The sequence below is a fragment of the Megalops cyprinoides genome, chromosome 8, assembly GCF_013368585.1.
Source record: "Megalops cyprinoides isolate fMegCyp1 chromosome 8, fMegCyp1.pri, whole genome shotgun sequence".
NCBI classification, from domain to species: Eukaryota; Metazoa; Chordata; class Actinopteri; order Elopiformes; family Megalopidae; genus Megalops; species Megalops cyprinoides.
Genome location: NC_050590.1, coordinates 11103610 through 11127677, shown reverse-complemented (window position 1 = coordinate 11127677; position 24068 = coordinate 11103610). Strand labels below are relative to the sequence as shown.

General features: G+C 41.5%; 1 protein-coding gene across 3 annotated transcripts in view; it reads right to left on the bottom strand.

Annotated features, from left to right (window-relative positions):
* LOC118781709 (CUGBP Elav-like family member 4) overlaps positions 1–24068 on the bottom strand; it is a 92558-nt gene that overhangs the window by 20833 nt on the left and 47657 nt on the right. For 2 of the 3 annotated variants that reach the window (XM_036534706.1, XM_036534707.1), the window contains exons 3-4: positions 10205–10253; positions 3609–3737 (exon numbers count right to left, since the gene is read on the bottom strand). In XM_036534706.1, coding sequence (XP_036390599.1) covers positions 3609–3737; positions 10205–10253 — 178 coding nt within the window. The remainder of the gene's footprint in view (positions 1–3608; positions 3738–10204; positions 10254–24068) is intronic. The other variant, XM_036534708.1, reaches the window with a different exon arrangement.

Sequence of the window (24068 nt, the reverse complement as noted above, 5' to 3'; positions counted from 1 at the left end):
GCCACGCGTACTGCCTTTTGTTCATCTGCTAACCCTTCCAACTTCAGGGAATATAACCCAAAGCATTCACTTTCAGCCTTTTCAGTGATTATTAATCTGCTTACTATTCACACAGTATGATACTGGAACAAAGTCTTGGCACCAAATATTTAATAATGCATAGCAAATATAGAATGATAAAATGTGTCTCCATATGTAAATCCACACATATTATGTGTCTGAAATTATACTCATAATATGCAAAGTTCTTCATTCATTATGCATTAAAATGGAGTCACTAGGTCTGAAGCTTCACCAAATTATATATAATTTTTTTTTATATAACTACTCATATTAATCCTCTAAAAATGTATAAATTCTTTTGTTCAAAAGCACTTACATTAAAGGTGTTCTATGAGTTCCCCAGAAGCATATTTAAAATATTTTAATTTACAGGGTTGACTTCACATGCTTACTGGCCAAATATATATATATATATATATATATATATTTGTATGTATCACTCAAAAATGAATATTATTCTCTGATGTCACAGTGTTGAAAAAAAAAGCCCTTTTTCAGTCACACATTTGTTTAAACAAGTGTAAGAGAAGACCTGACATTTATTTTATCATTGAGAACTATTTAAGGACTAGGGGCAATAAGCCTCACGCTGTGAACATGCTGTGCAGATAGAGCACAGATTCACTGAGCTTTAAGAAATGTGGATCAGCTGATATAGTGGGCACAGTGAATGGGATGAGCCATCCAAATGATTTACAGACCAGTGAAATCGCACAGAATCTGCACAGCATGATGCTCTAAAACAGGGCAAGTGTATATGGGGATATGGGGTTCTTCGAAAATTATTCACTGAGCTCTGTAGACTGATGGTCTGTGAAAGCCATCAACTAGCTATACGTTCGTTTTCATTTAAATATCATTCACTTCCAGAACATACCAAAATGTTGAATCAACTTAATTTTAATAGCTAACGGGACATCCAAAGGCTGCTTCAACACTTCTTAGTGTTGATCGAGCTTTTGGAACACCAACCCCCCCCAAAAATTGATCAAAATGTATTTTCTTCCAAAAGATGAAGGTCCAGACAGTACTGTTTTGATGACTTTTTTACACATCAAATTTTGTAATCTCCCCTGCCTTCCCCTGAGTAATGTCTCTTATTTAAAGAAAACCCTGGAATGGCAATTATAATAAAAGTGCAGAAAACCGAAAACAAAGAAGCCTTGGTCTGAGAAGAAAAGATTCCATGGAATGTTTGCTATCTGGTCTGCTGTTAGGGCTCTAGAGAATGTTGACGAAGGAGAAAATAAGGTGCACACAGATGTTTGATTTCCCCTTTTCTCCTTACTTTCATTCATTTATCGTGTGCTACCCACTGCTCAGAAGCAAACAGTCAGTTTTCCTCCAGCTGAGAAGCAGCTGGCGTCGGCCTGCCATTGTAATGCACATCTCTGCTTGAAAGCAAAACGCAGTTTAACCTCTGTAGATGAAATAGTGTGAAATAGCAAAGGGAAGTCAGTTCTGAAGCTTGACGTCCTGCCTCTCCTAGCCTGAACTTTGTCAAAACTTGCTACTTAAGAATGAAATATCTAACAAGATTCATAGTGATTAACCATTGATCCCCCTAGCCACAAACCTACTGTAAAGGCAGTTTTGCTCTGAAAATGTCCTTCCAAAAAGACAGTTTTATGTAATACTGTCTTAGTTTGACCTAAAAAAAAGGAAAAGTTCAGGGACTCTGGATAGGTGCTCTAACAACACCAGTATGTGCAGGAGAATCATACATTATTGTGCAGGGTTACATATTACTTTTAACCCGGAGGCTCTGTACTGCCTCTTTGAATTCCCATGAATGGACTTCATATGAACCCCAGCTGACTGAAAGCATGACATTTACTACTGAACACAACTTTATTATTGGAATAAAAACCCATCTCTCTATCATTCTTAAAGGTTCATCACTCAGTACAGCTTGAGCTGAAAGTGTTGCACTTAGTGATGCAGACTTGGGGGAGAATAAATGAAGATTGCCTTCATGCAGTACAATGATTGGAAGAAACTTGAAAGGGTTCAGAGACATGACATTACATTGATTTGGCAGACACTCTTACTCACAGTGACTTCCAACACAAAAGAACAGAAGTAAGACATGGATGGACAAGTACAATTTATGACATAAATAAAACCAGTTTAATCTTGAATTTTTATGAATTACCAGTATTGAAGGAATGAACTGAATTACCTCACTAATGTCAATAACATTGTTCATAAACAATCCATATCTTGAATGAACAAAGTGAAATGATGTAATAGCATTGTTTAATTGGCTATGAGCCACTGCCTGACCTTTTGTAACCCACAATGTGAAACAACTGTTGACTCTGTGGATAACAGAATTATAGAAACACATCAACAAATGTTGCCACAAATATAATGGTAGCAGAGTATCACTGTTTGTGTGATGTGGTTCAGTGTGGAGGGGTCACGGTGAATGGCAGAGTGTCAGTGAGAAACTGAGGGAGAGACAGAGAGAGAGAGAGAGAGAGAGAGAGAGAGAGAGAGAGAGAGAGAGAGAGAGAGAGAGAGAGAGAGAATGCTTCCATTTGACACAACAGTATTTAGCTTATTTCATTTTATCATCAGTCCATCAGTGCCTGACCACAGGACCAAGCCTGGGAGCAGGAGTAACGCTGCAGGCAGTGCAAAGCAATAACAGAGACACGAATCAAAAATAAAAGAGATGTACACATGCTAGGCACGTGGCTCTGCTCAGTACATTCTCTGTGTTTGCCGATTTTCTTTCTTTTTTTAGCACATATTTGTGGAAGTATGTGTTACCACACCTCCCCCACCATCCCACGCATCACTCGCTCAGATGCAAACACACATTTAACTCTAGAAATTAAATCATGAAAAATAAGACTAAATGTGCCTATGTGAGAACATAGAATCGGCTGGGCAGGGTACATGGAGTACTCTCTAAAATAAAACAACAAACCCTAACAGCCAGAGTCCATACACTAATTTTATACCGACCACATTCCCAGGCAAACTCTTCCCAGGTCCTATGCATGATCAGTATACCACCATCATAGTTGCAATGTAAATAATCCAAATGTTCTTATGTAAAAATATGCAGGAGAATTGAAATTTTGGAGGATCAATGTAATTTCACATGCCTTTCAGAATCAGAATAGACTTTATTGTCATTGCACGGTGGGGGTGCAACGAAATTGTGGATTTAGAGGAAGGTATGAAACCTTGAGTCTGGCGCCTTAGACCACTCGGCCATCCTGACAATCTAAGAGAGGATGAAAGGAGAGTGGGAGGACCAGCAGTGGGGAAACACGTGATTAATTTCTACAGTGCTGGTGATTCACACCACAGAGTTTGTGCTCCCTGTGTTTTGTCTGGGGAGAAACCCAGCGAAGGGGCAAGCAGATTAGGGAGTGCAGGATTTGGAGAGAGGTCCTTGGAGGGAGGGATTGAGGGAAAGAAAATGGATGGAGTTAGATGGGCTGGATGGTTGCAAGGTAAAGATGGAGGAGAGGACGGAGTGATAGGGAGAGGGAGGAAAGGATGGAGGCGTGGGTGTTGGCGCTGACCCTTACTGGCCCCATCAGGCCCTCTCAGGATGGTGCACTCCTCGATCTGGCCGAAGGTCTCGAACAGCCGCCGCACGTCCTCCTCGCTCTGCTGCTTTCCCAGCATCCCCACAAACAGCTTCCTGTCTTCTAGAGAGAAAAGGGCAGAAAGAACAGCACAAACAAGCACTGTGGTCACTGGTGGGATTACTGTGATGAGCACCTGGGAACTCCTCGTCGATCATCTAAAACAGGCAATCTGATCAGGTCAAGGGGGGCAAGGGTGACTGGACTCGTGTGCTGACAAACCCAACCATCTCCTTAGTCAGGAGCAAGGAATTTTCTCATTAATTTCAACATCTGTCCTCTCCTCCTACATTATTTATTCCCCATTCAAGACAGTTGTGGAATAAAATGACTACCAGCATGAACCTTCCTCCAGAATTGATGTAACGTGGCAAGAAGGGGAAGAAGAGTTTATTAGAAATGACATCGCAGATCTTTGCTGTGAGTCATTTGACTGTGAGAGGGGGAATAGAGCAGGGAGAGTGGGAGGGAGAGCATCACCTGGGTCTCAACAGATGTGACACCTCCTGTACCTGCCAAACCCATTACATGCAGCTGTTCCACTTGTCTCCTGTTACACACTAAAAATAAAACCAGGGCCTCCTTCCCGGGCTGTGCAAGAGGCCCACCCTGTTCTCTTTCAGAAAGGTTCCAAATATAAGGTCCATACCAACCCTCCCCTTCAACACAACTGACCACCCATACAAATCTCAACATTAGTGCCCACATTCCTGAATGACTGACTGTGCAGCTGAGGCAGGTACTCTTTGCTTAAAAGATTTTTTACCTCCTTGATGGCCATTTAGTCACGCTTCATGTGTCAGTGTTGCAAATGAGGCTATTTTTCATCTTGTTCATTAGTGTTTATCTTCTCTTGTCACAAGAGACCGCAAGGCCCAGGGTGTTCAATGAATGAGATGCTGCTGTCACCCAAGTCGAGGTCTGTGGTGGGGGTCCCACCTAACTGTGTAGGCCAGGTGTCTGCGTGCACACAACCTAACACCTGCTGTAGCACTGGGTCATCTGCAGTATCGACACGAACTGTCAATGAGTGACAGGAAGCAGTAAAACTGAGGTCAAATAAGGGAAAGCAGAAAAAAACCATGATAATGACTAACGACCCAAATGTCAGTTCCTGTTAATTAAATAGGTGATGTATTTGCCTGGTTTCTCAGTTTTTTTTTCTTGGACTGGTGTGTATGGTTTTTCCTCTCATTTGCAGCAGACTAAGACAGAAACCATAATTCTCCGGCTTCACACTACCATGGATGCTGTAATTTTCTTTTGCTGGTAACAAGATAACGCCCTGCTGCTCCTTACAGCTCTGTGATCCTGGCTTGCTGACTGCTCCTCTTCCTTGTCTGCATTGGGTAGGTGACAGAGCCACTGCACGCTACACACCCACACTGTGTGATAGCCTCCCACTCAAGAGCAAAACTGCAGAATGCTTTCCGACTCCCTTTTCTAAACTCACATGTACTTCGTTTGATTTGTTTTTCTCACTTTTACTTTACATCTAATTTTCTCTTATAACCATGCTTGTATAGTGGTGTGGTATGTTGCTGCAACTGCACCTGTGGAATATTGTATTTTTTTTTTCTCAGGCGGTTTTGTGCAAGTGTCCTTTCATCCTCGTAATGATGGTGTTGGGAATCCCCACCACAAATATTATTACATAAAACTCTTTGATTATTAATTTTCCATTCTAAGTAGTACATTGCATTTTTATTCAATGACTCATACCTGTAAAACTCAAGAAAACATGCCATTTCTGGTGCCATCACGGTGACAAGCTGAAACGAATCCTCCTACATGTATATAGCGGCTGTTATGCCCTTTGGTATGTTTCGATTCTAGTTTTGATAAAGAGACATCTACCTCACAGTATATATTATGAGCCATAGCGGTTGCTCTGTGTGGCACAATTAGCCAGCTATGAGTGTGGAAGCTTTCAATGCATTTCCAGACAAAATACACAGCATATAGGCAAGACCAAAAAGGAATTGAAAAATGCCCTTTTCAACATTTTTCTGGGTCAGTCATAACTGAAACTGTAAACGTTATCATTTCATCATCTGACCTCAGGTCTGAAATTAGCACATTTGTGTCCATAGCAACCCCTTTACACCTGTAAATATTTGCCAGAATACGTGTGGCACTTAATTTGCCTATTTGGCCCCTTTCTTGGGAGTAGTGGTTATTGAATTTATGAATTTTCTCCTCTTGACAATCGGCCCCTCACTCTGCCATTCATACACTTTAAAGTACATTTTTGAATATGAATAAATGACCTCTAATGCACACTGTGAATAAAGAGATCTTTAGCCCTGAGCAGAGTGAGAGTTCTTTTACATCAATGAATACTGAGTTAAAACAGAATCACACCTTCACATCAAGGAGGTGGGACTACCTGGGCATTCCCATTACACACTTAAATTAAATAGGCTGTGACTACCTAGCTAACCCAATGACCTCAGTCAAGACAAGAATAAAAAACGATGACTTTCTCATCCTTTTAAAATTGACCTACTACTCCTTATTTTAACAAAATTGTGACTTTTTGCTCATAGTCACAAAATTTAACTCAACACCAGCCTATCTAGTCAATGTATTTTCCCCAGTATCGTATATCTGACACAACAGTTTTACATGAAGAATAAGTCTATGAGAGTGAGAAAGAGGTATCTGTCTCATAACACAGACAATATTCCCCTCCACCCCAGTTCTCCCTGCCTCAGATACCTGCACCTGCAAGATGACAGTATTTATTTTCTGACAGGAGACAGGAGAAGCTGTCTGGGAAATAAGCCAGTGTCAGTCTCTAGCTACGTCCAAACTGAATTGGAGCTGGACCATAACTTATTCTTGTAATGATTCCAATCCCCTCCCCCCACATGTCATTAATTTTTTTTCTTTAAATTATATTTTTTTCCAATCAATTTTTCTTTCGTATGTTTGCTTTCGTATGTTTATTTTTGATTGCAACCGACAGCTCTCCCAACAATCTGTTTCAAGTCCAACACTTGATTAGTATGTGTCTTCATTGACCGTATATATCTATCAATTCAAACATCATTTTGCTTTCAAAGCACCACATCAAGGTTGTGGTATTGAATAACTATTCAAGCTGGGACAAAACTTTAAGAATATCATTCCTCACATAAATTTGTACTCTGCCTTGAGAATACTGATTTAGACACAGCACTCACCAGTTGTATTTAAAATTCATTTCTAATGGGTTATATTTTAAACCTGCCAAACATCTTCCAACCATTCTTGCTAATTGAGCAATAAATAAATAATTAAAAGCAAATAAAAATACCAAACTGACACTATCACTTCAGATAATGAGATTCAGATTCACTGTTTTCAATGAATTACTCATACAGTGTGATGTGTCATATATTCCCTTTGATTCAACAGAAAGCATACAGCCTTGCTGCATGACAGCAAAAGACTGTACTGTAAACTGAAAACTGGGTCAAACTGTTTCTTGTCATTTAAAGTCCACTATTTTACATTTTGGGCATATTCTCTTTTTATTGTAACACAGTGCAATTACACTAAATTTTTGCCGGGTAGTTTAATCTTCCCAAGAACACTGGGGCTATTACTGTCTAGTTTTAGTTCACACAGTGCAGTTTTCTATAGAGACTGCGACTCTGTAGATGAAGACATTGGTCGGTTTTAAAAGTTATGCATGTTCCTGACTGGAGGCAGAGAGAGCTCCTTTTTGTTAATTTGCATGTTCAGTGGCCTGCGGTGTTCTGCATGTGCCAGATGCTGACAGAAACGCCTCCCACGGCCTTTGAGTCCAGAAGCACCCAGCGGACTTCACTGTTCCTACCTGCTGGGTTAGGCGTAACAGCAGCACACAAAAGAGTGTGAAGCCCTGTCAGTCTAACCTTTCACTACCACCGCTCCTCCCCCCACCCCATTCCATTCAGATCCTTATGAATGCAGAAAGGATGAACTTGGGCACAGAGAAAAAAAAAAAACAAGAGATACTCCTGCAGGGGTTCTGAAGCCCCAAGCAGAATCTCCAGGCTTTGGATGCAAGAGAACCTTTGTTGTCACAGCTAATGAAAGAGAACGGGGTCCGCGACCCACCTGGCATCTCTTCTTACCTTCTGAGTAATTGGATGTATTCCATACTTTGCACAGGCTCCAGTGAGAGGATCCAGGAAGGGGTACACAAACAGATTGGAGATGGCTGTTATCTCAGCACAATCACTGATTATCAGGTGTGATCTTTTCTTGGCAGAGGCATGGCGGACAAGGTCAGAGGTGAAGCATCTTGGCAGGTGGAGAAGACGGAATCTCTGTTCCCCTTTATCGCTGAGATTCCCTCAGGTCCTTCAAAAGCCACTCTGTTAACTCTTAGATCCAGATCCTCTATCTACTTCTCTTTCCCTTTCTCTGTCTTCCTCTTTCTTTTTCAGATGGGTTACAGGCAAGAAGTCAACCAAAGGGACAGCTCTTACTCAGACAAATCCTGGATTAAGGCAAATGCTGAGTTTTAACTGCAGTTCTCAGTTACAGGTCATCCAGAGAGTTACTAAATGTCTTGTCATCAGAATCAGGAATTGGAATCTTGACAGACAGTAGGAAAGGCTTCGCAGTCCACACAGTGAGAAATACCAAAGAGGAGAAACTCAGACTTGCACAGACAGCAGGGCTAATGAAATGACACAAGTATTAGGAATCTACTCATTACATTACATTACTGGCATTTAGCAGAAGCTCTTACTTACATTGGTTACTTTTTTTCTTTTTTATTATTTTCATTTTTTATGTTATCCATTTATACAGCTGGATACTTACTGAGGCAATTGTGGGTTAAGTACCTTGCCCAAGGGTACAGCAGCAGTGCCCCAGCGTGGAAACCAACCAACAACCTTTCTGTTATGAGTCCTGCTCCTTACCACTATCCTACACTGCACCAATCCATCGGATACTTTGGACAGTCCAGAAAAAAATGAAAACAGTCGTCTTAAAAAGGGTGCTTTCCAGTACTGATAGATTACATGACAGTGACAGCATTGCTGTGTGAAGCAGTCTGTTTTTGCAGCTGATACACAGTATTTCCATTCTGTAAGAGAAAGACAACTCTCCGTGGAAGATCGAGTGGTGAGCTCCGCTGAAACTTGATAATGGCCACTAATGTCCCACAATGGCATGTAAACGAGACGCCCCTGTGAATCCCTGTGACAGGCAATTGCTGATGTCTCTGATTTGATGAACGTGCCCCAACTGCAGAGGCGCAAATGGCCACCGCCCCACTGAGGCTCCCCTCAGCTGCCATTCCCAGTGGATCCAGCACGCACCATTTGGAAGTGGCCGGCATTAAGATGTGTTGGGAATCATCGCCTCGGCACCCGGCCCCCTCTCTGAGGCCCTGTCAGTTGAGATGCTTGCGGACAAATCCTTCGCAATCCTGAGGGCGACAGATCTGGTGTACCGATTGCCAGTTTTATTTCAACCTGAGGACGTCCTGCTAAATCTCATTTCCAGTTATCAGCAACAGCATTGCTTTATCTCCCCATCCAGCCTCTGACTGCCTGTCGCTATTAATGCTCGATATCTCTGCTCAGGCCTCGTCTTGCATGGTCTTATTTCATTCAGCACCCCTGCCATTTTTTTTTTTTTTGCACCATAGTCCAAAGTAGAAAGTTTCTCCCTCAAGCAGACCCAGGCAGCAAAGCCCTGCATTGAGCCAAGAGCAGTCTGTATTTCATCCCCCCCCAACACTCCTCCAGAGAAGGAGTAGTAATTGATAGCGGAGCCCATCCATCCTTCTCTCTAAAGCCCTCAGTCCAATTTGTCTCCATAGAACGCAGACTGGCTCCCGCCCAAGCCTTGTCGGTCAGACTTTGCCTGTTTTTAGATGGCCATTAATTAAAGCGGCGCCGTGACAAAAATAGGATCTAAATGGGATTTGTGTGGTGAGAAAGTGGGCCGGCAGAACCTAACCTGTTGGTGTAAATCACCACAGGGCAACACTTTCGTGGAGGAGGGGAGAGGAGAAGGGAGGATGGTTGCATCGCAGGAGAGATCCAGACTACATCCTTCAATTTTAACTTTAGCCTCCATCGTATTTTCCACGCTCCACTTAATTCTGACACAGGCTTTTACCACCTGTGTACTTGTATCTCCCACACTCTTCTGGAGCATGGAAGACATATGTGCATTAACACAATGTCCAACAACATCCCCTTTTCTTCATATTGGAAGCATTTTTGAAATGTGTGGACATTTAATTACAGGGTCTTTTGGGAATTGGGGTGAGAGATGTCCACTTTCACTTCTGTAAAAAGATGACAGCGGAGGTGGGGTCAATGTGTCTTACTTTTTTCTTCCTTGTGTCAAAGTGAAAGTGAATTAAACTCTGTCCTTGCACAGGGGGGACTGGGCTCAAATGAAAAGAAGTGACCAATGTCATGAGCCACTGTGCATCCTTAGTCCCTCTATACACTCCTTTTGTGTCTCCTTCTGAGGCTGGGATATTGAAGTGGGTGTGAATTAAAGAGACCAGAATGAAAGTTAATTACCTCCTCGCCCTTCACTGTCAGCTGGCTTCACCTGGATTGGCCGATTCATCTAAGGGAAGGGGAGAAAACTCATGTTAATACTTGATCTTGAACACCCATGAAGTAGTGCACTTTCCTGAACATGCTGATTGACAGTTCGTTTAATGATTTCTGAGCTTGTGGGCTGAGACTATGAGTATAAAATACACAAATAAACATCCATACTCGAGTCACTTAATGCAATTAATAAAGCCGTAACTCCAGTTTTCAGTGAAGCAACACCAAATATCAGGACTGATTCACTGATTGGGTAGCAGACAGATATTTTTTTCCCTATCATCCAAGAGAGGCAAGGATTCACAACATCTTTTTCATATGTTGAAATAGAGAGAGAGCTAGATATCAAACAGCACCCAAAGCTGTTCATGCGTATCTAAATAGAAGCTGACATTAATTTTAAGTCAGAAAAAAAATTTAAATGAAAACCTTGTAAGTTGGATGTGCTACATACAAACCACTTGATGCCCCTTGCAAAGAGGATCTATAAAAGCTTCATGTGCCCACTCAAAACATTTCCCCGGGTTTAAATTCATCTTAGCATAACCTTAATAACCTTTTAAATCCATTAATTAAAAATGACCTCCACTGAAGACACAGCCATTAAGCACTGACAAAGCACTGACAAATTTCACTTTCTGTCCTTTGAGAAAGGTGCCGTGAGTGTTTCAAGATGCACTGAGATCAATTTAGCTTCCTCTGTTTCCCCTTTGTTAATTTTCTACTGCATCCCTCTGTCTCCGGACAGCAGCTGACAATGGTCCAAACCAAGGATAAATATAGACACAAGATGGACATGTAGACATGCATGCACGGAATGGAACACATGGTCCGCCAAGGAACACTGTGACACGGGCAAGGGAGCTACACAGTGTGACATAAGCTGACACCCTGATCCCATCTGACACTTGTATGCAAACAGCCCATGAGGCAGAGAGACAAATATATCGTAGGCCTTCAGGGAGCTGAGTGAAAAAAAAACAAAAAAAAAAAAAAACAATTTTACTGTTGGCACACAGGTTCATGTGAGGTAAAGTTGCTATTCTTCTGAATGGGAAAACAAATCCTCTCCATTTGCATTATTTTCATAACACAACAGTATTTGAGTTTTATGCATATGTTCTGCAACACAACTGACAGCATTGATCCTGCCATTCCCTGTTAGTACTATTATGCTTTTAAATCTGTCCAGCTCTTTGTCACAATTCCTTTGTCAAAATAAGATCGACTGATTGAGTTTTAAACAGGAATGCCTGAGGAGTGTCTGAGCAATGGGAAAAACTGAGCTGAAGGAGTTCAGTTTTTGCTTGGCTTTTGATGGGAAAAATGAACATTTAGGATACCAAGGAGTGTAGATACATTGGCCATGGTGGCTGTGGAGTGGAATATTGTTCCTAGACGAATAGTGGGAGCTGGTCATTTGGAAAGTTTTAAGAGGTATGTTTGATGAGATTTGGGATGGGGTCAAAGTGTTCTTGTCCTGTGACTGGACAGTCCAGAACCTCTGGTTGTAATGACCAGTGATTTTTCACAAGGAATCGCAGCCCTTCAGTGGCCTACAAGCTGGTGCAACAACAGGACTCATTAGAGACTGCTTAATACACCGGCAGTTGCCAGGCAACCAAGTCAATGAGGGCAGCTCCCATGTAGACAGTCTGTTAGCCTATGGGCCATTATCAAATAAACGGGCACATTCTTTCTTTCTGAGGTTTTAAAATGAGAAGCCATACTGATTTTAACCATTCCTCTCCTTCTCCCTACTGTCTACTGTCTTCACAATTTGACAATGGCTGTGGCATGATGCTCCCTGGCCTTGTCCACACCTGGGTAGATCTCACTCCCTGGACTGTCCTGTCACTGTCCCCTGGACTGCCCTGGCCCTGTCCCCAGGACAGGTTGTTCACCATCCTCACTGCTTGTATTAGATGTTTTGTTTTCTTCATTCGCTTTTGAAGATTTTATTTCTCTCCATGCATGAAAACATTCTGCAAAGAAACATATATATATATATATATATATATATATATATATATAATAAAAAATGAAGGATGTAAGAAATGTGAAGCTTTTCTTTTAAGACCTAATGTTCATTCACATGTGCAAATTTAGGCCACACAATTACTTCCCCAAGCTCCCACCTCACACAGAAACACATACTCACTCACATACACATATAAAAACACACACATGCACACAGAGACGCAAACATCAGGTGGCTTCAAGTGACATTTGAATCCTCCTTCACTGAGCGTGAGATTAGCCAGCAGATCGAGACAAAGTTAATTATATGAATTAATCACAGAGGCCGGGAGCGACAGAGCTGCACCCCCCCCCATGGGCTGAGAGACGCAGTGAAACTGACTGGCAGACAGGCCTTTCCAGCCACAGGTAGGCATTTCATTGTGCAGAGGCAGCTACAGATTCAGCAACAGAGCGGAGTCTAACCACTCTGTAGATTCACACGACCTCAGGCTGAAATGATTCCCTTGCTACATCTGTTTCTCACCTCTTGGCTTCCAAACCCAGCCCCACCATAACATCTGAAAGAGTTGGTCAATTCTGACAAACTAGCCTGTCAGCCAAGGCATCCATGATAAAAAAAGAAGTTCTGACCAGTCTCACTGATACTCTCCCCTCTGCTTTCAGTTATTTGTGTAGATTTTGCTGTTTCTCCTAAAATGCCAATAAATTAAGTGTCAATCTACATTTTTAACTCTTTTTTTATGCTGTAAGATACCTTCAGTCTGGTCACAGAAAATGAGAAACACTGCACTGTGGAAAAGGCCTGTACCTCTGCCAACGAGCATATTAATCACAACCGTTTGGGAACAAGGAAACAAGCACAGTTCTGGCCTCCAGACAGCTCACTGTTCATGCGTACAAACAATTTTGTGCCTACAACACGTGTACTATCAACTGGATGAACATACAAATAAGAACAAATTGATGAAATCCACTAATTTATTCTTACGTACAAACAAATTTCTCGACTGCTCAAGACCACACATATCCCAGATGCAAGCATGTGTTTTTTTGCCATTATTACAAAATTGCACAACCGTCAAATTTGTATGTGAACAAAATGACCCTCGCAAATACATAAACACATTACTCAATTTTAAATTAACAAACATATAAGATATAACACAAATAAACTTATTATTTGGATTATAATCAACATACATTCCAAATTGCAATTGTGAATCTGTCTATACTGTAAGAGACAGGGATGACATGCTGAAAAATGATTTTATTCTGTAGCGACAATTTTCATATGAAATTTTCTCAAGAACAAAATGCTCTCATTTCTATGAACAACTTTTTGTTCTAGTCAAACTTCGCCTGCAAAAAATTTAAGTCTTTAAGTAAGACTGTTTTATTAGGGGTCACCCACAGATGGGCACCACTGTACTGAAGAGGAGTGTATTGTCTTCCAGCTAATAGCTTTTTCATGGTTTTTAAGTTGTTATTCATTTTTTATTAAAAAAAAAAGATCAGCAGCCTGACTATAGTTAATGACACTGTGCACAGGTCAAATACATTCAACAGAGTTAGTTTTACAAAAAAAGACAATGGATAAATACAGGTTAAAAATTCATTTTTCAAAACAAGGCTCCAGGTCAGACACACAAAACACTGCAAAAAGCATGCCAAATCCTTCTCGTCCATCAAGAAAATTGCACAGGTTATTGATGCTATTTAAAGGCTATTAAGCTCAATTAACGCTGTCCTCGTCTTGCAGTTATCACCGCAGCTCAAGGTATGAGGGCTCCACTTTGCAGCATCATCTGGGCAGGGTTCCACACACATGGGAAAGCTAGAACAACCCACAAGCCACACAGAGCAATTTTAAATCTATTTTTTTGTTCTACAGTTCTGAATACAGTTTAACAGGAGGTGTCACAAATTTTCATACGTATTCATTAACCATTCTACAGCTGCTGCAGTGAGACTCGGAGTGACCACCCCCGTCTTCTCTTGGTGTTGCACGGACTAAAGAGATCACGTCTATCTGTTGCTGCAGGACTCTGCCTTGGGAATGAGTGGGGCACTACCAGCCCGCTTGGCAGGGGAGGGGAGCAGAATATTTTTAGCTGCATTTCCTATGAAAAGTGCATCCTATGAAAAGATTACAAAAGAAAAATAAAACACATCGTACAGCACTTCCCTTAAACTGCTAACAAGAAGCCGAACTTTATTTTTGTGTACATTTTAGGTCTTTGCCTATCTATACTGTCTCTCATGCCATAATTACCTAGCGATAGATTCCCTTGTGAACAAAGTTTTTCACACTTATTTTTCCTTGTAAACTGCCGTTGGTTCGGCGGCCCTCTGGAGGGCAGGCCTAACAGCTGAGCCGAGTTGCGTCGGTGTGTACTCGCAATGCCTCCTCGCTCCTATTTTTACAGGCTGCCCAGCAGGTCTCCATCTGTGGCAGGCAGGGGGCGGGGGAAGAAGGCAGGGAGAAAGTCGGACAGCAAGGGCGGATGAAGAATCTTGTCGTCCTGTTATCTTCTGCTCCATAAAGCCTCTGCTCGCTCTCCCCCAGCTGCAGACAGATCGTCATATAGATCACTGCAGCGAGTGGCCGCTGCACTACATTAAGTTTATGGCCACATTTGTTCCTACAGAAGAGGGGACTTTGGGGGGTGGGGGGGGGGGGGGTGTAATGGGGCTGGGGGCGGTGTAGGTGGTGTGGGTGTTAATAATCGAGACACAGCAACGGAACTAACAAATTAGTCATTCTGTGAAGTGCCGTTTCCTGGGCCAATGCAGGGCATGACAGGTATTCGAGTATTCAGGGAGGAAGAAAGAGGTCAAAAAGCACAGGACATCATGTGCTTGTGAAAGAGCACTACAGATGTTAAACTTCCCTTCTTTCACTGTTCCATTTACAAAAAGGACCCACAGTGCGCCATAATTTCAAAATGTCTATTGGCTATAAAAGTTCTGCGGGTGACTGTTGCTGTTTGCCTCAGGGAGTCATGGTGCCTTTCAGCTATGGATGTGAGTGCTAAATGAGAACTTGGGACTTGGCAATTGCATAGAGCTATTTTGTTAATGATCAAATTAGCCGTAACACCCAGGGCATCTATTATACTCAAAGAACACAAACAAATATCTCCGAGAACAAGCTGAAAACCAACCAGATGAAAGCACAATTAGAAGAATGAGGGATAATGAAAGAAAATTCCTCCTTCCAGCCGCAGCAAATGACTGAGTTACTGCCCAGCCCACGTTCACGCTGATGATGACTTTGGTCACTTTCGAACAACAACTGAGAAAATGAACATGAGACGTGAGGGCAAGTGAGCCACACAGATAAGGCAGGTTTGGTTCAGGAACTGTGGGTAGTGTGTGGTCCACAGCTGGGGAGACATGACATGGACTTGCCCTGACACCTTCTGCTGTGTTAGAAATTGGTGCCAGCGACACAGTACAGTCTGCTCTGAAGAGACATGACTGCAACTTTGGCCTGAATGGCTTAGCGGACATCAAAGGTATTAAAATGACATCAAATATATTCTCAGAGCCCGCACACAAATATTCCTTTTAAATTGCAAGAAACCAGGCATAATAGCTCATTAAACTAAAAAGTGTGTGAAGATAACATACGCACATACAAATTTACAGTATCGTGTTTTATCTAAGCTACGTTGCTAAGCACAGTGTCTACTCTCCTTTTTTTCAAGTGCTAATTGACATTGTTTAATTGTCCTTCAGCTTTTAATTAAGGTGCACACTGCAATGAATAAAGAGCTAGAGGGTTTTTTTTTTAGCCATTGTGGTCCATCTCCTTGGAAATGTGCAAAATTTTCTCAGTGTTGAGGTTCTAGCTGTTAATGCTTGAGCTATATTTCTATAAATGATCACATCAGTCTGACTGATAAATATACAGCAATATAAATTTTGCTAAAATTGGTAAAATACTATGATTTAGGAAGATGAATGAGTGAACTTCTTAATAATGGACAGGAGCTTACAGCACTGGAACAGAACTCTCCATTATCAATCAGCATGCCAGAAGAATGAGGAGAATTTAATTCACATCAACAATAAGAGTAAATATTAGAGGTGGGAATGAAAATTTCAAAAACACACCATAAGATTCAATTTAGCCTTTCAAGTAAAAAAAAATCCTCCAAATATTGATTGTATAGATATTGTTGCATTTACATTAATAGATTCTGAAGATATTCCATTAAATCCTGATGAACATTTTCATAAATAGCTGCCCTATTTGCTGTTTACTGATTCTCAATTAAAATGTAATTAGTTTTATTCTTTTTTTAATTGCTGCAAACTGTGAATAATACAAATCTCACCACATCTGTCTCACCACCTACATCACAACCTTGGCAAATCATTTCAGTAAAAAAATGAGTGTCTGGTCTCTTATGGTTTCGGTCAACAAGATATTGTGATTTACCAAGCTAATTCAGTGCACATTAAATTCCTCAGAATAAAAGATAAGTCAATGAGGGTACTTAATGTTTTATCCTTGCTATGCCCAAAATAAACTTCATACAGTGAACCACTTCCACTTACCAGTGTAGCATTATTTTTTTATGTATCTAGGCCAATCTTAGATAAATACACACTGTGTGTCGGGGAAAGCAACACACCCTAATTTGGAGAGCAACGCCTCAATACCAATGCAACGCCAATCACCCTCAAAAACTGACTGGTATAATTGTACATAGATAACAAATGGCCCCGCTCATCCACAAACAGGCAATTTTGGGTAGCATGTAAAACAAACTGGGTGGGAGCTCACCAGGACTCAAGTTGGAGACCAGTATAGAAGGAAAAAGCATGTAAAATGCTGCCAAAATACTATATAATACTATGGAAGGCTGACAAAAAAGCCATTACTCTGGAGTAATGCCAGCTCATCCTTACGTCAAGGTAACCTCTCTCTTCTCACATGACATTGTCTCTCTCCCCCCTGAACCAGAAAGAAGAATCAGTAGGGCAGAGGTCAGGCCTTGTCTGGTCTGTTCTCTGAGCTGGGGCTCAGGCAGACCTGGTTCATGCCTAGATTAGGGCATTAATGGGTGATCACTGGGGCCTTTCAGCAAGTGGGAGAAATCACTTTCAGCCAGGGAAGACAGCAGGGATTTAGACACCTCCTTAAGGACAGGAGAGAAGGCGGTGTCAGACTTGCACAGATGCAAGAGGTTCCAACCTAACATAATAAACGAGAAAACGCGTAGTTCTGAAATCATTTTACTCCCAAACTGCAGGAGGTGTAAGCTGCTTTTGCACAAGAGTATAAGATAAGTTTTTTGTATTTCTCTACATATTTTGGTGTTGTGTTCCCGCCAACCGGAGATAGGAATTCACTCTACCCAACCCGCTCGCATGAGTGACAGTCAGCAGGAACGGTCAGTGAGAGACGACCTGTGTCCGGTGAACATGTTGAGGGGATGCAGGGTGTAATTGAAAAGGCAGTTTGGTGCTGCAGCGACTCAGCCTACCTGGAGTGACAGTTAATTAGGACTGGCGGGGGGAGGCTTGCTGAGTGTGGCACGGTGATAAGGTGCTCCTGGGCGTGCTGCCACTCATCCCCTCTGGGGGCAGCATGGTGACGCTAAGGGCTCCACGGCTCTGCCCACAGCCCCAACCCCCCGACCCACCTCCCTGCTCTGCTTCATTAAAATATTCCCTGTCCATCAATTACGCGCATACACTTTCATTAATCTTTCATTTAGACTAGTCAACAACAATAGCCCACCGCTGGCATAATTAATTCTCATAATGAGCTCTACCCTGACCTCAGAAGAACCCCCCCGTTCTTTCTCAATGGCTGCAGCATTGGATTTAATCTTTCATCAGCAAAAAATAAGACAGTACATTTTCTTTATTTCACACACATGGCTTTTTCTTAACCTGTATTACAAAACCCACACACCCTCTACCCACTTTGAGGGCTAATGTGGTTACAATACCGCTCTCTGAATACCGCCTAGCTTTCTACTATACATTATTTGAAAAACTCCAACAGAAAAGACTTAAAATGAGCCAAAATGGCTGTTCCCATTGGACAGCTGGAACAAGCAGGGCCAGGATATGACCTAAAACTCCTGCAACTCTGTAGAACTGGGTAGCATCTCTCCATGAGAGCGGCATTGGGGACATAGCACTCTGCCAGCCACTCAGACCAGTAGAGTGGGTTAATCACTGTCAGGGAGAGAAAATGGACCCTTCCCCGAAGCCCCTATTGTGGCCTAGTGGCATAGCTCTACGGATGTAAGGTCAAACATCTTTACCAGAGGCGAGACAGGGAATGCTGAGCTCCTCCATCACTATGCTGGATTAGACTGCCGTGCTACACATCCACTGACAATCTACTTGCAAGGACAATGCATGCTGGGAGGAGAAGATTAAAGCGCACACACGCACACACACACACACACACACACACACACGTGCGTGCAAACACACACAAACACACACACACACATCCCTAAAAAAGAATGGAAATGCAAATGCTAATTAGAGTTCAATGAATCTCCAGGCCCCAGTAATGCCGCCCCCTCCCATCTCCAGTTCATTATCCCCCGGTATCCTGCTACCTGTGTGCCCAGGCACTGCAACTAACCTGGAACTCATCAGCAGGCAAGTCCTGCTTTTGAGACAAAGGTGCAGCTTCAATAATGTATTAGTAGAATTGTGTAACATGAAAAAAAGTAAAAAAAGAAGAAAGCCACACAAATCTTCATTAGGCGTGCATGCCCTGCTTGTAAAAGAGTCTGAGGACAAGAGGCTTTCCAATTACTGCCTCCCCAAACTCACACTGGGGCCAGAGGGTCTCCTGATCCTGTGTTCTTTTTTGTCTTCCCTGGAAGCTTGAGGGAAGTTGCCCTCTTCATATTGATGTTTTACACAGAAAAAAAATAATATTAACTGTTCCCCAAAACCCTACTGCTCACATACTAACTGTTGACTGTTTTTTTTTTTGACAGAATGGCAGATGCTGTAATGCAAACTATCTATTGAACAGATTCTACTCTGCTCCCAATAAGCAGTGCGGTTGCATACTTTCAAAGCAATGCATTACGGTGGCATATCATTTTAAAGGGCTTCCACAAGAAACATATTTCAATTTATTTTCCTTAGTACCTGGAAAGCTAATATTTTGAAAAAGTGGGTTGTTTGACCTTGAATCATTGGCTGCCCTTGAATGAACTCTATTCAGAGATTTGGCAGCTATGCTGCATTTCTAACACTGTCTTCTTGAAAAGTGATTTACCAGGTATTCTAAGCAGACACCTGACTCACTCTGCCAATCAACTTGCAGTGTGGACATCAAAATAATAAGGCTACATTATTAAAGCCCTGACACAGCGTATTAACTGACAGCATACCTGGGAACTATTGGAGTTCCAGTTCTGTAATGTACTGGAACTCCAATGGTTCCCAGGTGTAAATAATTAAATAAATACATACATACATATTTTTGTATACCAATAGCACATAACAAAAGAGGGCACAGAACATTTATTCCTACATCAGTAGTAAAACAAAGGCAGTCATTGCCTTGGTGGAGTTCAAACAAGTGTGTGAGTGAATGAACGCTTTTTCACATTTGGCATTGAACTGTTGGCCTTCAGCCTTCTGATGTATTATTTTGCTGTGAAACTGGAAGAATTTTATTTGGTTTCACACTGGATAAAAGCAATTTATTTGCTGCCCTACATACAAATACATACAGAAGGTTTCCTCTGACATTCCTCTCACGCCTTAATTAAATCACTTCACTTCTTCACAATGCCTGCTTGTTGACAACGCATTGTCAATTACTTTTCTCTCCCCCATATTAATAACAAGGAGAGATTGCCGTATTACTCCAAGGAGTGCCACCCTGGTGAGCTTTGTATCCTTGGGTTTACTGCAGTACTTGGCCATTGCCTTGTCTTTCCTTGCTGGCTCTAATTTTGCTATATGTAGTCAGACCAGAGGCTTTGGTGTCTTTTTGATGGCTTTCTCACAGGGTTGCAAATGTAACATTGACACCTCCTGCCCAGACCATATTCACTATAGAATTTGATTGCAACTCCACTTCCTTGAGGGGGGGGGGGTCTAGCAATTGAATGCCTCTGAGTTTCTCAGGTTTCATTTGAGCCCCCAGGATTCATACACAGAGTGCAAATGGAAGTGCAATCAATTACTGTGGTTATTATAGTGTGTGAAAGCCAGATGAGTGAGTAGGCCATGGAAGGACAGTGTGATTTCTTAGTTTACCATCGTTTAGTCATGACCAAAAAGAAAATTCATGCTCAAGTATAGCTCTAACTGCTGTTATGTCAAACAGTGGAGACATTCAGGAAGGAGACGGAACAGTAATCAAACAAATACATTCAATTTTCAAAACCAAATGGAAAATAATAAAATATCAGTTACACTATGCTGAATGATTTAGGCTTGGTTTGCATCATTGGTTGGTTTTGTTATATATGTGGTGTATAGTGATCTATACATTATATGGGTACCAAAGCACATCTATATGCAACACAGTCCCCTATGTCTGCCTTTGGATCATGCTGAAAGTATAGATCTTTAATTTACATTTTATTTATTTAATTACACCTGCACTACATCTACCTCATGTGACCCTCCTTCTAACAAGAAGCACCTTGCACATGAAGAGCAGACCCCCTTATTCTTCAATTCTTATCAGCTCTTAGAGAGAGAGAACAACATAGACAGAGAGAGGAAATGTCATTCAGTGGGGGAGCCAAGTAAGGATGTAAAGCCAGTGGGCTTTTTATGCAAATGAATGCTAATTTATGCATGCAAGTCAGTGGCAGAGCCTGAGGCAGCTTTGATTGGCAGTTGCAGTTCTATGTGTGCTGTGGATGGACTGTTGGCTCTGGGTGTTTCTCTGAAGTTTAGCACTGCCGCTTCTCCACATACAATATGCTTATGTCTGGAGCACACAGCGCCACTAGACGCAGATCGGGATGGGATGGCCTTAGAATCTAAAATCTAACTGCATACATGTTAAATCTTAATTTTCCCCACTGTTACAAGGCGAGTAGGACATTATTACAAAATCACCACTGTCTTCTGTACATGTTTTTGATGCCTCCTCATTCTGTGTGTCTGATTATGGTTTGTGCTTATTTTTTTTGGGATGTTTGCGGGCATCCCATTGATCTGAGGCAGATGGTTCATTCAGACGGCTGAGAACAGAGTTCCCATTAACAAACTGACAGGGCACTACCGCAGGTCAGAGCCCCCCGACACTACAGGGGGCAGACAAATGATGAAAAATCTTTCCTACCCTCACCACCCAAAGCAAATGTAAATGCTATTTGTTGCTGTGGTGCATTGTGCTGTTGCATCTCTTCATAATGTAAACATAAATTCCTGAAAATGGTAATGTCATGGTAATTCCGTGACAGCTATTTATTGGAGCATTGTGCAGCAGCACATCTTCATAATGTAAACATAAATTCCTGAAAACGGGGCTGCCACAATAATTCAGTGACAGTCATTTGTTGGCTGGATTTTTTTTTTATTCCCTAGACAAATACAGGAAAATGGACCCTGGGGAAAGTGTGTGTATGTGTATGCATGTGTGTGTGTACAGTATGTGTGTGTGATACAAGGTAGACAGCACTGTGCAAATTCTCATTTTGTTAATTATTCTAGGAGTAATTAAACATACCACCTTGCATCCAAACCGACACCTGACAAAGACAACTAGTGTGCTTTACAACATGCAATCAGCCTATATTCCCTTCTCTTTTTCGTTCTAACTGTATCTGCCATTCCAACAGACTTATTATAAAGAAACAATTTAATTTAACATATTTTTATACCTGTCTGCCTATCAGCACTTGCCTGGGTGCAAAATGCTTCTGATGTCTCATTTCACCAAGCTCCCTCCCTCTGGTGAGCCAAATGTGTTGCGTTTCCCCAATGCAGGCTAGAGCCGGATGTAGTATGTTTAAGGTGCAATTACACCTCAGGGCTACCCACCTCCCTGCTGGGCAACAGAGGGGAAAAGGCTTTGCTGGCAGTCTTTTACAAAAATCCATTTAATGGAAACTGGAACAAACACTTCCAGAGCTTATTTTCAGTCACACCTGGGGACTAACAGAATTCTTGTTCAAAAGGAAAACACATGATCATTTACTGCACCCCCCCACCCCCTGCCCACCTAAAAAAGCTTTATTGTTGAAAAGTCTCCTCAATTCAACTACTGCACTCGATATTTCAATGCCAACAACTATCTGTCCTTGTTTGAGGATCTCCAGCACACCAGAGACTGAACCAACTGACCTTCTTTTTCATTTTTGTAAAAGCACAACTTCACTCAACAACAGCGTGTATTCTGGAACACTATGTGTACTAGACTTTTTACCAAATTGTGAGAAAAATAAATAATACATCCATTATGGTATTATTACAAGAGATTTGTGTCACTTGAAACAGAATGCAATATGTGCATTATCTCCCGACAGATTCTCTTGTGGTGCCTGGTCTCCAGTAAACCTTCCTAGTGCACTTGCTTGATGGTGGCATGGCTAGCAGCAACTTAGAGTGCACAATGATTTATTTTTTAGCTTTGGTCTGAAATGTCAAAGGTACAGTAACACCAAGCACAATCCCTGTCTTTTCTATTTGTGTGCTCCAGCTTTGTGACAGTACAAATCAGGAACTTGGCTATCTAGCAAAGCTAGCATGCTACTGCTTGGCTGTACTACATTGAAAATTGGGAGCACAAATCAAAGACCATCACCAATAGGATGTCTGTCAGCAACCTCTTGTCAAAAGGTGTTCTGAACCTCCAAACAATACATTGTAGAATCTAGAGCAATCTGTCATTTGTTAGAACTGGGGACATTAGTGACTTTCTAAAACCTCATTCAAATGAGATTAAGTTTGCCAATCCCTCATCTACAATATACTCTATATGCTTTGTAAAGGCAAATGGGTAGCTGGGTGACATTGCTCTGTGTTCTTTTTTTTTTTTTACAAATCAGTGAGTAAAGTAGAGGTTGCTTCACTGAGTACTTGTTAATAATGACAGATGCATGAATTATCCTTATCATATAAATTATCCTTCTAATCATATAAAATATAAACATTTTTGTTTGAATATAGGTGAAGTTTTTTTCTTGCAAAGTACCTTCAAATGCAACCCTGTCTCCGAATTACTGCTGCTACCGCTACTACTACCACAACTAATAATAAATGAGAATAAATGCTTTTGGCCTCCACAATCTTATAGATTGCCCACTACTTGCCTACTGAGTGAGATACTGCAGCCCTGCTCCAAACACAACAAACCAGGCTAATGGCGTCAAATCATTTCTAAGAACATGGAAATGATCACTGAATTGGGAAAAAATAATTTCACAAAAGACTTTAAAGGCTACAGATGTGAAAATGTATCTGAACATATTTTTAAATACTTATTATAGGGATAGATGGTCAATATATGAGCATTTCCCTTTGTTGATCTGTACAGGTTTAAAATACCCTGAATCTGAAAGAACTGGAATATACTAAGCTCTGCCTCTGAAAATTGGTTTTCATCTCCTTTTGCATTCATTTTATGTGTGAATTTAAGATATATGAATGTTAATACTCACAAAGTATATGAACATGAGAGGTTGACAACTTGTTGTAGTTGGCTTATCATAATAAAATAATACTTAATCACAGTGTGAAACGTTAAGGACAAAGGCACAACATCCATACTGGTTAGATGGGATCTAACCAGGCTTAAACCTTAGCCTGTGTGAGACAAGGCTTAAACCTTAGCCTGTGTGAGATCTGCGAGTCTACCTCAAAATGAATCCATCTCACT